This window comes from Condylura cristata, unplaced genomic scaffold (assembly GCF_000260355.1).
Source record: "Condylura cristata isolate star-nosed mole 26May11 unplaced genomic scaffold, ConCri1.0 scaffold00003, whole genome shotgun sequence".
Classification (NCBI taxonomy): Eukaryota; Metazoa; Chordata; class Mammalia; order Eulipotyphla; family Talpidae; genus Condylura; species Condylura cristata.
Window position 1 is genome coordinate 75,436,120 of NW_004567104.1, and position 13,935 is coordinate 75,450,054.

Sequence of the window (13,935 nt, forward strand, 5' to 3'; positions counted from 1 at the left end):
GGCAGGTTTATCTTTGACTGCAATGTCTGTTTCATTTGCTGACTGAGAACCAATGATCGGAACCATGTTAGAGGTGGACTGAGCTCATCTTGGCTTTTAGGGGGCAGTGTTAGCAAGGAGCAGGGCCCATCATCCTTCAATCAGAAGAAATGTGTGAGTTTGCAGCCACTCTGTCCCTGACTTGGCCAAAGAGGAATATAAGCAAGAATAATGATCACCTTGATTTTTGTTAGAAACCATATTTTGGAGAATGAGTAGCAGTTATTGGCATTTTTGGGGAAGGAATGTATCCATTTTCTGTTATAAAGGCACTTGGAAAGCATTTGCATATTACTGATGCTTTGCCACTATGGACCTATGTAGAAAAGTATTGTAAAAGTTTGCTCTGTACTAAGTGAAATGAAGTCGTGAATTAGTGATATTTATTGCATTTTAAAAGAATTTAGTGCCTTTCATCTCCTCAGTCTAATCAAAATGACCAAGAGGACATGCCTTTGGCCCACCCTAATCAGCTATTAAGAATTATTGTTTTGAATAGTTAGAATATTGATACTAAATATTGTTTAAATGCATAATAGCTTAAACAGTAGCTTGAAGTTCATTTTCAAGTATTTACATGCTTTACTGAGGATGTAAGCAAACTATAATAAAACCCTTTCAAAGATGTGACACTGAGTGTGATTATACAGTGTATAATTTCTCCATTCTGATTTAGGTTTAATTTTTATCATAGGCTTAGATGCTACAGGACCATTTTTTTCTCGTTATGGAGCATCTCTTAAGGAGCTTGATTTTAGCATCATGACTTTCCTCTGGAATGAGAAGTATGGTCATAAACTAGGATCTATAGAAGGAAAAAAACTCGATTATTTCTATGAACCAACATCACTGAAGGAAGCACGATGTTTAATATGGCTGCTGGAAGAACACAGAGAGAAGTTTCCAGCCCTACACAATGCTTTAGATGAATTTTTTGATATAATGGGTATGTATGCTGAATTTTGACTTATATTATCTCTATATTGTCTCTAATTTTAGGGGAAAATCTATGAAGATCTGGGTGAAAAGTAATTAATGCAAATTTCCAGCTACTTCAGATATTTATCAAAGAATATAGTGAAAATTATTACGATGTTATTAACTGGCTTACTTGGGGAAATAGTAATTAAGAATAGTGACTTTATGTTTTATATCATATGTCTTTATTAAGTGTTACATATATTCAAATGGAGACATTGCACAGACTCCACACGACACTATTCGCATCCAAGATATTTTGACAGTACCAGGGAAAAGATTACATATTAAATAGGTGAAATTTAGTAGGAAATGGTTTGACCTGTGACATTAAAGATAACACTGGCCTGCAGAAGTAGAATCTAGAACAGCTAGCACATCTATTGTAGAAAGAACCTCGAAATGGGAGCCAGGAAATACAGTGTGTGGCTCAGATTCTTCATTGCCAGTTCAGTATAAACCTTTTTTACTATTGTGTCAGTGCCTCAAGCCAATGTTAACAAAGAATTCAGAAGTGCTTGCACTATTCTTTGCCCTCAGATACCTTACATTCTAGAAGAATAAATTAGACGCATCTCCATGACTGCAACATGGGAATAAGTGCAGCAAGATTGGACCAGAATTAGTGCTAAGGGCCCAGATGGAGGAATGAGCACTTGGCTCACCCTGGGGAGAGAGTCCAAGTGCAGTACACTTGGGGTAGGTTCCAAGCAGAGCTATGAGCGTGGCGGTGGACAAGTTGACATCTAGACTTAGATGCAGTGTGAAGAACTGGGAACCAATGTGAGTAAGGATACAGAGTCCACTTTGGTGGAATAGGATAACTAATAGTTAATTCCTTAGCTCACTGAGATCTTGGAGTCTTCATTGTTAAAATGAGGCCATTTGGAACCAGTGATCTTGTGATCCCATTTTGCTTCCAAATTCTACTATTCTTTTTGGGTTCTAAATTAACTTCAGTTCCTTACCTCTGACACTTCATGTCTCTCTTGTCAGTCTGCCCCACTGCCACCATCACAAGTCTACTCTTGGTGATGTCAAGAGAGAGGCTTAACTGCATGCTGTCTGTTTTAAAGGGTCAGCTTTATGCAGAGGTGTCACATGTTCCAACGTACAGATGTAAGAAATGGAAAACCTACTTTTTCGTAGTGTTTAGCATGGAGCATCTCAAATAGAGATGACTTTTTATTTCCAGGACACTACTTCATGACTGGAGGTAACCTGCTACTTGATAGCCTGCATTCATTGCCCCAGTCTGCTGCTTTGGGTAATAAAGTGCTGTGCTGGAACTGAGCTCACAAAAGCCTGCTGCAGATTTTCATCATAAAACAACACAGATAAAAAAGACAGTTAATTCCCTCTGTACATTTTCCTGACTGCTGTGGTTGTTTTTTCTTCCCCCCCCACCCCCCTACATTTTAAAAGGACAGGTTTATTAGGAGAAAGGGAAAAAGACACCTGTATAATAACAGGCAGGCAGGGAGGATAGCTGCCTAATAGCTGTGTTCTGGAAAATGTGTCCATTCGGTTGTGACTGTTCTCTGCACTTAGTCTTAGAGTAGAAGACACCAACCAAATGACTGGCCAGAGGTTTTCAAATCCAGTAGCTCTCCGTTCCATCACCACAGACATTTTCAATCATCTCTCTTTATATTTAAAGGAATGACAATAATTAACATATTCCAGAATCACTGATCTTATAATCAGAGAATCATAATGTCACTACTCTAATTGGGAGTCCCAGTCTCCAACCTGAAGTCTGGATGCATATTTCTGCACTTGAATTTTTGTGTAAAAACCCAAGAAACCCTTTAATAGCAGTATGACTCCACCGACTTGTGTCCCCAGAAAACCCTTTATCCTGAATTTATGTATTAATAGCATTGTTGTTTATCTTATCTGCCCCTTGAATTGGTCTTAACTATTGCTTTTCCCTTATTCCTATTCCCCATCCCATATTCATCATTCAAACAGACTGCTTTCCTCTGTCTTTTCCTATTTACCCCCACTTTCTTTGACTAGACTATGGCAGTAGTTTCCAAACTAGTCTCCATGCCTCTCACTTCCACTACAGATCTTCTTGTCTTGCCATCAGTGACATCAGGCTCATCTACTTGGGAAAATTTGCATATTTAAGTCAGATCTTCCATCTGGCTTTCTCATCACACCCCTTTTTTACCCATACCTGCCATGTACTTTCCTGCTTCCTGTCCCACCCCCTTGCTTGTTTACTTCAAGCCTTTCCCTAAGTCTTCCCAGTCCTTCCTCAGGCCTCTCCCTTTGCAAACGTTATTATCCCATCTCAGCTTTGTTTTCACAGCACTGTGGGCTACATGTATTTGTCTGTTCTGTGGAACATGGGCTTATCGGTGGCAGGGGCCGTATTGTTTCCGGTCCTTAGCATGCCATAGCTTGACCTAGACGGCACTCAGATGTGGACTGGGTTGAAGTTCTGTGGTTCTTTGTAGCTAGTTTCCTATATAGTTAGCCATTTTGGTCTCTGTTTCTAGACTAAACTGTGTCACAATTAAATAATGAGACCATAATTGATATTAACAGTATCTGGGACTTTATTGGACTGCATGACAATGTAACTGATTTCATTTACTTACAAAACCATCTATCGGTGTCTTCCTGCAGATAGCCGCTGTACTGTGCTGAGGAAACAAGACAGTGGTGACGTGCCTGTGAGTCACTTGGTTACTTTCAGTGTCGTCTTCATACTTCTGTTACCCAAAGAAAGAGAGGGTGGCCCAGGCCAGAGGTTATTGAGGGGCAATCCCAAGCAGAACTAAAGGACTTCTAGACACTGCATAATATTCTATCAGGAAGCTAATCCTGGTTTTCCTCTTGGAATTGGAGCACTCAGGTGCTGAGGCTTGCACATTACTGTAATGTTTGAGTCATCACTTTATACAGGGAAGGCATCTCTAATTACTAAACTTTTAATTTTCTGCTATCCTGTAAGAAAAACAAGAGACTGTTTTGAATTGACTCCATGTTGAATTTAAGTTATAATTATTCAAGTTGGCCTTTTTATATTGTGGCAGTTTTCAAATAGAAAGATGCTGTTTACTGATTCTTTAGGACCAACTGATTTGTGGTTGGCATTTGTAGTTGGATAATACTGGCGCTATCCAGTCTTATCCAGCTAAGCAAGGAAGTGCAATTACCATACTACATGGCAAGTTAAGTTCTTTAAGTTCACTTCTTTAAGTTCAGTGTCTGGTGCAGCTGTCTAGCTTGGCTTTAGTAAAAGGCTTATTGTGAAAATGCTGTCTGTATTTACCTGGAATTACTCTTTGAAAAATCTGATTAAAACAACATAAACGTCAGGCCCTCCCTGGTGGCGCAGGGGGTAAACACAGCACTAAGAAGCTAAAGCCATTTCAGTATGAGTTCGATCCCTGCCCCAGGGGTGACCCACATGGCGCGGCAGACCTCTCCTGACCCGCCTGCTGCTCCCCTTCGCAGTGTATTTCGTTAGTCTGCATGTTCTGCTCCCCACTCTGTCTCTGGTGAATACTCTCACCACCCCTGCACCTCTGGCCTGTACCCCAGCTCTGTATGCAGAAATAAATAAATCTTTAAAAAAATAAATAAACTTCATTTAAAATGTTAAAACAGTAAAAGTTTAGTTACAGTACTAGGTGTCATTCAACTTTATTTTCGGTTATAAATCAGTACAAAAGCTGATTTTATTGTTGAATGATTTTTATATTTTACATCTTTTACATTTTCAAATCTAAAATTTTATTTAATTTATGTTTACATTCCTATGCTATTATTTGAATGTTCTTTGATTTCCCCGTGTTCCAGTTTAATTCTACCAAGATGAAAAACAAAGGCAAGAAAAAGAAACCAAAAGACTCAAAGGTATTGTATATTTTCTGTATTAATTCTTACTTAAATTAATTGTGTAAATTAGAAATAAACAATTCCTGGGATATTTTGAAACATTTTGTGGAGAGAGTTTATCGACTTTAAAAATATTTTTGGTAGTCTTACATTTTGAGAAAACATAATGTTCATATTTTCCAGTATAAGTTACTTTGCAAAGAGATGCCTCTCCTGTCCGTTTTACTTCCTAGATATTTCTGAGTTAAAACACTGTCATAATGTAGGACTCTGTGAGTGATTTTAGAGAGGGACCAATGTGGTTTCAGGATCAGGCAGATCTGGGTTTATATGTTAGTTTGGTCAGTAACAATAGCAACAATTACTGTTAATGGATGAGACTTCAGTCAGGGTGTTTGAGTTCCCTCAGTTACCGTCTGTATGGCAGGTATCAGTGATGCCTCTTCTACTTGCTGTTATGCAGTTACTGCGCTGATTAGGTAATAGATGCCTGGTAATTATTATCTATTGATGTTACTGCTACTAAACTGGATTTTATAGTTGGCAAGAAAGCAGAACAATGGTTTCTAGTATTCTAAAGCTTTCATTTGAATTATTTCCATTCATAATGAAGATGATGAGTGCTAGTTATCATAACAATCTCAAGATGGACAGGATCCCTTTCTTTCTCTTGGAGTTCTGCCTCAAGCTCATGAAATAAGTAGGATGTTGTTTTTATGTCTTGTGGATTCCTCATGACTCATGTATATGGGAGTCAGATAAGAGGGAGCTGAGAATGAAAACTAGTAGGGGAGGTGAGAGCAGCTTTTTATAAATTCCAGTGAAACGCGTCTTTTTATCTTTGACTCTGTCTTCATTTTATCTAAAATAGAAGCTTAAAGTGAGTGACATTTAAATATTTTTGTAGCATTGGAAGCTACCTACATGTTAGTTGGACCTATAGTTGAAGTTTTATTACTAGTGTTTTCCTCTTTACCAAAAAACTTAGTTATGTATTGGCGATGTACATGCATATGTATGTAACATTCATTGGTGTATTAATGGAATTTTTTTTTCATGGAATTTTAAGGTAGAAAAATCATTGTCATTTTTCTGTCTTTTAAACCAGCCTATGTTAGTTGGGTCTGGAACAACATCAGTAACACCAAATAATGAGACTGTTACTTCAAATGAAGACCATAAGTAAGTAAGATTAGATGTTTTTTGCTGTATTTAACTCATGTTTTCACTTATAAATGGTACTAATTTAATATTCTTTAAACACGTGCTTTATTTTCCTAACTTGCCTACTTAAAGATGTGCACATATTACAACCACCTGAGGTGGCCCATTTTGGCTGAATTAATAGTGTGGCTGATTGATGTTAAGAATTCATACAAATGCATTAAAAATCATAGGACTAAAGACTGACTTGCTAAATTTGACACTATACCATGTGTAAGACACGCTGGGAAGATCCTAGAAATTACTCCTTAAAATGTTCACCTAAAAGAAGTTTCTACTGATTGATAGCATGTTTGCTATAATATGAGCAAGGAAGGTGTTTTGGAGCCATATGTGATGTTATGTTTTTAATCTTAGTTGTTGGTGATTTTCAGTGGCATGTGATTGCTGAAATTGAGACTGCGAGAAACAAGTTGAGTTATGAAGAATTAAAATAGTGAGGAACACTATTTCAAAATCGTGACCTTTGTATATCATAAGGACCAAAAACCCACAAAATGACACCACCCCCACCACCACTCCTGCCCTTCCACTTTCTTAATGGCATTGTAATAACAGGTTTTTTTGCATAGTCACTTTTATGAATTCTTTAAGTGGAGGAATTGTTTTAAGTTAAAACAATAATAGCCTGTGCTCAGCTAACACATCGTACCTGACTCCACTCTAAGGGTATACATGCCTAATCCCATAAGCCCATTTAACCCAGCTTTCTACTCTAGGATTTAAATCTGCTGTCATATCTGTTTAAGATGGAGAAACTGAGTCATGGTCATTTGAGCAGTGTGCTCAGGAACACATAGCAGAGTAAGGGCTTAAACCCAGCAATTTGGTTTTAGAGCCCAAGCTCAAACTACTCTTTTTAGGTGCTAGAATGTTACATTCTTTTTTATAAAATCTTTTTATGAAGTCTCAACTTACTAGTCTCAGTCTTACTTAGTAGCAGTTATAAAAAAGTTTCTTATTTTTCTCTCTAACAAGTGAAAGTAAATTACATTGATTTTTTTTCAAACCCAGGAGTTTTTTTAGACTTAGCTTTTGAAAGCAAGAATAGTTAATTAAAAGTGTTTATTCAAGCGTACCAATAGATAAATCAGATATTTATATCTCTTGATTGTAATTGTGAAAGGGTAACTTTTCTGTAGTAAATTCTCTGGTAATGTTTTGCATTATGAAGCTGAATATTATGTCGCTATTTAAACTTTTCTGGTTTACCTAGAAGTTGCTCATGTTTTTTGTTATTCAAAACAGCAGGCGCAATTCAAATTCTGCAGGCCCATTTGTAGTACCTGACCATCTTCGTCAAGATGTAGAAGAATTTGAAGCCCTTTATGAACAACATACTAATGAATATGTTCTCCGTAATAAGAAGCTGTGGGATATTAACCCAAGACAGAAATGCTCAACTCTTTATGAGTGAGTAGTTAACATTTCTATAACTATTATTTTATATTAAGGCTGCCAGTTACAGATTGTAAATTTAATTTGTGTCTCTTGTATTTATTAAAGGTATTTATTGAATTACAAACTCTAGGTAAGAAATGTAGTTTCACAGCTTTTGTCATGTATTAGAATTGAGGACTTTTAGTTATTAAATTTAGAATCCTACGGAAAAGCAAAGATATATTAAACTTCTAAAACAGTCCTGATCTATCCTGATAGGGCTCATAAGGTTTCCAGTCACAGTTTTTTCATAATGAATTCCAAGGTATACATTTCATAAGAGTGTGATGATTTGCTCTTGTCCCAATGTTGGTAGATGTGGATGTTTGGCATTTCATTAAGTCCAGTGAAAGTAATATAACTGGGGGAGTGTTACCCTTTTACTAGGGAAAGGATGCCAGGATCCCATTACTGATTTGGCTGAGAGGATAGTTGTTGAGTTGGAATGATCTATATAAAACTCTGTACCCCCTGCATTGTACTACAGACTTGAATTCCTGACACTGATCTGGTAAAACAGATACAAATTTATTTTTAAGTAACTGGATCTGAGTTACTTTTACATTGAAAATGTGAATGTGAACTTAACAGTTATGTCAGTTATGAGTAAGATAGATAAAATAATTGAGTGAAGGAGTTCAGGAAATCTGTGAGGCAGCTACTATTTTGAGCTTGGCATTAATCAGTAATGCATGACGTCCTCCTTGAAAGAAAGTGTGGGCCAAGATCTGCAACCAAAAATTAATTTGAAAGTTGGCTCTCCTGAAAAAAAAAACTTGTCCGTCAACGCATAATGTGGTTATTCTCTATTCCTCAGTTGCATCATACTTTTTCAGTCTGGGGTCCCTCTCTATGGTTTTTCGTTAGAGATAAAAAGCTGGTGTGCAGTGGGTTAAACTGCAGCACAGTGAAGCTGTCCACAGCCACTGCGGTTCCAGTTCGATCCCCAGGCAGGGGGCAACCCACATGGCACAGAAGACCCCTCCTGTCTCACCACTACTCCCCTCATCAGTATGTTTCAGTTGATCCACCTGTTCTGCTCCCCACTGTCTCTGAGGAATCCTCTCACCCTCCTGCACCTCTGGCCATACCCCAGTTCTTGTATGCAAAATAAATAAATCTTTACTAAAAAATAAAAAGCTGAGCAAATCATGTGTCCTGAGAACTCCTGATGACAATTGGAAATGGCTATAAAACTGTACCATAGCTTCTTAAAATGTGCTGAGTTTTATTCCATGTGTCTAAAACTGAAGCTAAACTGTATGGCTTTCAGAAGCTTATTCCCACTATAGGAAGAATTTAAACAACTTTGAGGGAAAAGGATTTGTCTCTTTTTTGATATAACATATCATACATTTTAATACTTTATAGGAAAAAGCCAGAAAGTCACAAAACATGGAACTTTCAAAAAGTTATTTGTTTTTCTTTGACTTCTCAAAAGTGAATATGTAATCATCAACTTAAGAATGATGATGCCTTTACTGGCCTTTATTGGCCAGTAGATGAAAGAAAGATGAAACTTTCTTAAGTTTCTTATGTAAAAAAAAAAAAAAAAAGATTGAGTCAAGAACACTTAAATGACTGCTGTCAAGTTTAAGTAAGGAAGTGAATTGTTTTTTTGCTTTTTTTTTTTAAATTGTACAATTGGCCTGTAACACATTCATCTGAGGTGTACAATATAATGACTTAACATATATAAACAGTGAAAATTGATCAGAATACATCTATTTCCCACCAATTCTTAGTTCTCCCCTTCAGTTCAAAGCCAACTGTTACAGATTGAAAGACCCAGGCTCACACCAGCAACCTTTGTTCTACTTCCTCAGCCCGGTAGCTCTTCACCAGCGCACTCTCTGCTCTGGGCACCACCTCTGAGCTCCCCTCACCTAGTGCAGTGCCAGATTTCTGGAGTCCCCATTTATTAGCCTGGGTCCGAGTCAGCAACTGTAGGGTGCTTTGCACGGCAGCCACCCTTCTTAGGGGTTGCAGTGCCTGGTGTCACTATAATGTGGCTCACCTAAAGTTTTTCCTACTCCTTCCTGCCACACCTTTGCCCTTTGTGTGTGCGTGGTCATCCGTTTTTCCTTCAGGGGGTTGTGGCTTCTATTTTGTGGGTTCAGGATCAGGAGGCAAGCCTAGCAGCTTAAGTCTGACCATCTTGCTGAATCTCGTCAAATCTTTAAAGTTTAAAGGGAAAAATAACAATTACAATTAATGCTACCACCTAGTATAAGCATAGTTAATGTTCAGTGTATAGCTTTTCACATATGTATAAAACATTTTTTTAAATTTACAAACTGATTTTATTATTCAGCTATGCCATTTGTCTTTTCCACCAAAAAATGCACGGTGAGCATTTTTTCAATCCTTGACTATCCAAGAACTCAGCTTCTTTTAGTTGCTTGGCAGTCATCCCCGTGCATGTCCTCCTTGAGTCCTGATCCCCTGGGCTGTGAGAGGCAGGCTGCTGGCCCGCTGGTTTCCTTTCATGCAGCTGCTGTGCTCTAGTTGTCCCGCTGTCAGTTTAAGGACTCTCATCCAGCTAGAAAAGGTTTCTTTCTCAGTGGTTTTCTTTAGTATTTATCACAGAGAGCAAATAAGTAAGTACACACCCACCATTCATGGTTGACTCTGTTTGCTTACTGGCAGCTAAACACCAACCGAGAAGGTCTCTTTGGGCAGGTGGTGGGCTGATGTTAACATACACACACCTGTGTGTGAGGCCTTGTCCAGCAAGGCCGAGGATTGGGGTCCCAGGGTCGACGAAAGGAGAAGGCAGAGCCTTGACCTTGTGGCGGGCCTTGACCCGCATGGCGAGGGGTTAGAGCCCCAGGGATAGCGCGAGGAAGAAGGCAAAGAGAGACACGTGCGAACGTTCTTTATTCTTACAACAGTCATATATATATACTTGAGGGCAGCACAGAAGGTACGGTGGGGGGGGGTCTGATGGTCTTAAAGGCCAATGGGTTTGAGAGGAGGGATCCATCGTCATCTGTCTCTTTAGCGCCAAAGCTTGCTGAGCGGGAAAGGAAGGAGAGTGGGGGAAGGGATTCTGGTGTGCTGCATTCTCAACCAGGATGTTTACTCTAAGTTCCAATCAAGTGTTGTTTTGTGCATAGGAGGCAAAGTCCTGGTCTCGGTCCCCGACACACCTGTCAGCAGAGACCCTCAACAAGAGTTGATGTTCCTGACCAGAGATGGCTTTCTTTTGACCTCGCCCTGCTTTCACCCCTTTGCTTTCAGGGATTTCCCATTAAAAATGAAGCTCCGTAAAGAGAACATACGTAGATTTAACCGGCTACCTTGCATAGCCACATAGAGAGAGAGTTTATATTGTAAGGATTATTCTGTTGGGGGAAAATAGTCATCAGTCAATGCCTTGAAAGAGCCCATTAGGTGACGAGTGTTAGGGGAGCCCTGCTGACGGAGAGCGGCCACAATTGGTCTTCATGCATCTGTGTATCAGTTGCTTTGAATAGAGGTGAATTATTTTAACTTGTTCTAAGCATTTATAAAGTGATTTTCGTTTGCTTCAGAGACCTGTTGTTTTTACCTTCCTCCTAAATAACTTTTTTCCTGATTAGCAAAGTCCCTTCAGAAATGCTTAGTCTTTTAAAAGTTTGCCACTGCTACAGCTGAATACCAAATTCAGGTGGAAATGTGATGTCTCTCTCAGCCTGGCCCAAGAATGGGAGAAAAGATAGACCCAAGATGGAGTGAACAAGGCAGGTGCAGCTGGAGGCAGATTAAGTAACAGACATACTGCTGCGTTGGCTTGCTGCTCAGACATCCTGGATTTTAGCAGTTCTGAACCATTCCGCATTCCTAAACAAAATCCTTAACAGCTTTACTACATATAAATTCCTATCAGATATTTTTTAGATTTCCTCTTATTTGATTTCCTTGGTATTTTTCTTTAGTAAGTTTTTGTGCTTTTCACTGCTTTGTTAGTAGATTGTATAGTTAATGGAGTTACAATATATAAAATAACTTTAATCTTTGTGCTGTTTTTCCAAAAATTTTCAAAGGATTTTTTTTTTAATTTGGTCATCTTTGAATGGGATGCTTTGCCTTTTTTTTTTTAATAATAAGTTTATTTTTACATAATTTTTTACATTTTTCCATCTCAGTTGTAATCCCCTTGGGCTTCCCATCACCAAATCACCCGTGTGCCATTGCCATAGTCCAGTGCATTTCCCTCCCCCCCCTGTTTCTGATCCCACTCCCCACTCCACCCCCATAAAATGTCTCTGGTATATAGCTGTTCATTGTTATTATTATTATTTTCTGTCCGTTATACTGCAATGAGTGAAACCATTAGTATTTTTCCTTTTATTTCTGGCTTATTTCACTAAGCATGATCTTTTCCAGCTCCATCCATGTTGCTGCAAAAGGCATGTGTTTATTTTTTTTCTGGTTGTTGTAATATTCCATTGTGTATATGGACCACATCTTTTTAATCCAGTCATCCACTTTTGGGCATTTGGGCTGTTTCCATGTCTTTCCAATTGTGAATAAAGCAGCAATAAACATGGGGTGTCTTCTTGAATCAGTGTTTTTGTGTCTTTTTGGGTAGATACTAAGGAGTGGGCTTGCTGGGTCGTAGGGAAGCTCCATGTTTAGCAGTTTGAGGAACCTCCAAACAGTTTTCCATAGTGGTTGTACTAGTTTGCATTCCCACCAGCAGTGCAGGAGAGTTCCTTTTTCTCCACATCCTCGCCAACAATTGTTGTTGCTAGTTGTTTGAAGATGTGCCATTCTCACTGGTGTGAGGTGGTTATCTCATTGTGGTTTCAATTTGCATCTCCCTTATGACGAGTGATGTTGAACATTTTTTCATATGCTTGTTGGCCATCTGCATTTCCTCTTGGAGAAGTGTCGTTTTAGCTCTTCTGCCCATTTTTTTGATAGGGTTGTTTATTTTTGTTGAGTTTCATCAGTTCTTTGTATATCTTTGCGATCTATCCTCAAAGGATTATTTTTAATAAAATTTTGATTATAGTCTCATTGATCACAATTAACTGCATGCAGATTTAATATGAATGGATAAGTTTGTTGCAAGAGGGGTTGAGATCAGTGGAAATAGTATTTGGCTTTAGGAGAATTGGGGGGGGAAATATTTTTTATTAAACATACACAAGTACTTCTTGTAATAAGTCACATAAATGTAAATTTTTCCCAAGTTACTTCTCACAGTTGCTGGAGGAACATGGTCCCTTGGATATGAGTAATAAGATGTTCTCTGAAGAATATGAATTCTTTCCAGAAGAAACTCGACAGATCCTAGAAAAAGCAGGAGGCTTAAAATCTTTTCTCCTGGGGTGTCCTCGTTTTGTTGTGATCGACAACTGTATTGCGTTGAAGAAAGTCGCATTGCGACTCAAGAAAAAGAGAAAGAAGAAAAACATCAAGACAAAAGTAGAAGAAATTTCAAAATCTGGAGAATATTTGCGAGTTAAACTACCCCTGAATCCAACAGCTAGGGAATTTAAACCAGATGCAAAAGTCAAATCTGTATCAGATTTATCTTCAGCACCAGCTTCTGAGGAGCCCAAACCTGTATCTGCTAATTCTCGCACACCAGCTGATGAGGCCCTGAAGCCCAAACCTGTATCTGATAATCCTCCCAGAGTAGCTGCTGAGGACGTGAAGCCCAGAGGGACCTCTCCCAGTTCTCCCTCACCAGTTCCTGAGGATGTGAAACCAACAGCCTATTGGACTCAGCCTCATATAGTCACAGGTTACTGTACTTACCTTCCCTTTCAGGGATTCGACATTACCCAGACACCTCCCACGTACATAAACGTGTTGCCGAGTTTGCCCCAGTACACTAGCATTTACACGCCTCTGGCCGTTTCTGCGGAATATCAGCTGCAAAGATCACTGCCAGTGGGGCAGTCCTTCACAGCCAGGGAAAGGCCAGAGCTAAGTACTGCTGCAGATTTTGAGGGTCAGCATTTGCCTTTTGAGAAGGCCCCTGGTCACCAGCCCTCCTGTGAACCACAGCCCTGTCAGAACGCCTCAGAAATGCCAGTGGGGTCACATTGTGGCACAGAGGGCGCTGGCACAGTCCAGAGCACCTCTGTGGGGCATGATGATCATTGTGGACATGCTGCTGGCAAATTAGAAGTAAGCCTGGAAAAGGACAATGGAGAACCAAATAGTCCACTCGCAAAGATGGTTGCCGTACAGGTAAGTCTCAAAATAGCAAACTGCTGTCACTGGAAGTTGAATTTTTTTTTCATTATCATTATGTTTACTAAAATCTCTTTTAGATGATTAATAGTGGTTACTAAAGTTTTCACTTGAAAATGTTTTAAAAATTATGGACTCTTGTAGGGCATGTCAGATAATCCTATCTAAAAGACTGAAATCTTTAGTCCTACCAATTTTGGT

General features: G+C 38.9%; 1 protein-coding gene across 5 annotated transcripts in view; it reads left to right on the forward strand.

The window, feature by feature from the left end:
- TTC3 (tetratricopeptide repeat domain 3) overlaps window positions 1-13,935 on the forward strand; it is a 96,537-nt gene that overhangs the window by 55,476 nt on the left and 27,126 nt on the right. For all 5 annotated transcript variants that reach the window (XM_012732373.1, XM_012732384.1, XM_012732391.1 and 2 more), the window contains 6 exons: window positions 734-985; window positions 3,658-3,704; window positions 4,837-4,893; window positions 5,984-6,057; window positions 7,348-7,512; window positions 12,723-13,731. In XM_012732373.1, coding sequence (XP_012587827.1) covers window positions 734-985; window positions 3,658-3,704; window positions 4,837-4,893; window positions 5,984-6,057; window positions 7,348-7,512; window positions 12,723-13,731 — 1,604 coding nt within the window. The remainder of the gene's footprint in view (window positions 1-733; window positions 986-3,657; window positions 3,705-4,836; window positions 4,894-5,983; window positions 6,058-7,347; window positions 7,513-12,722; window positions 13,732-13,935) is intronic.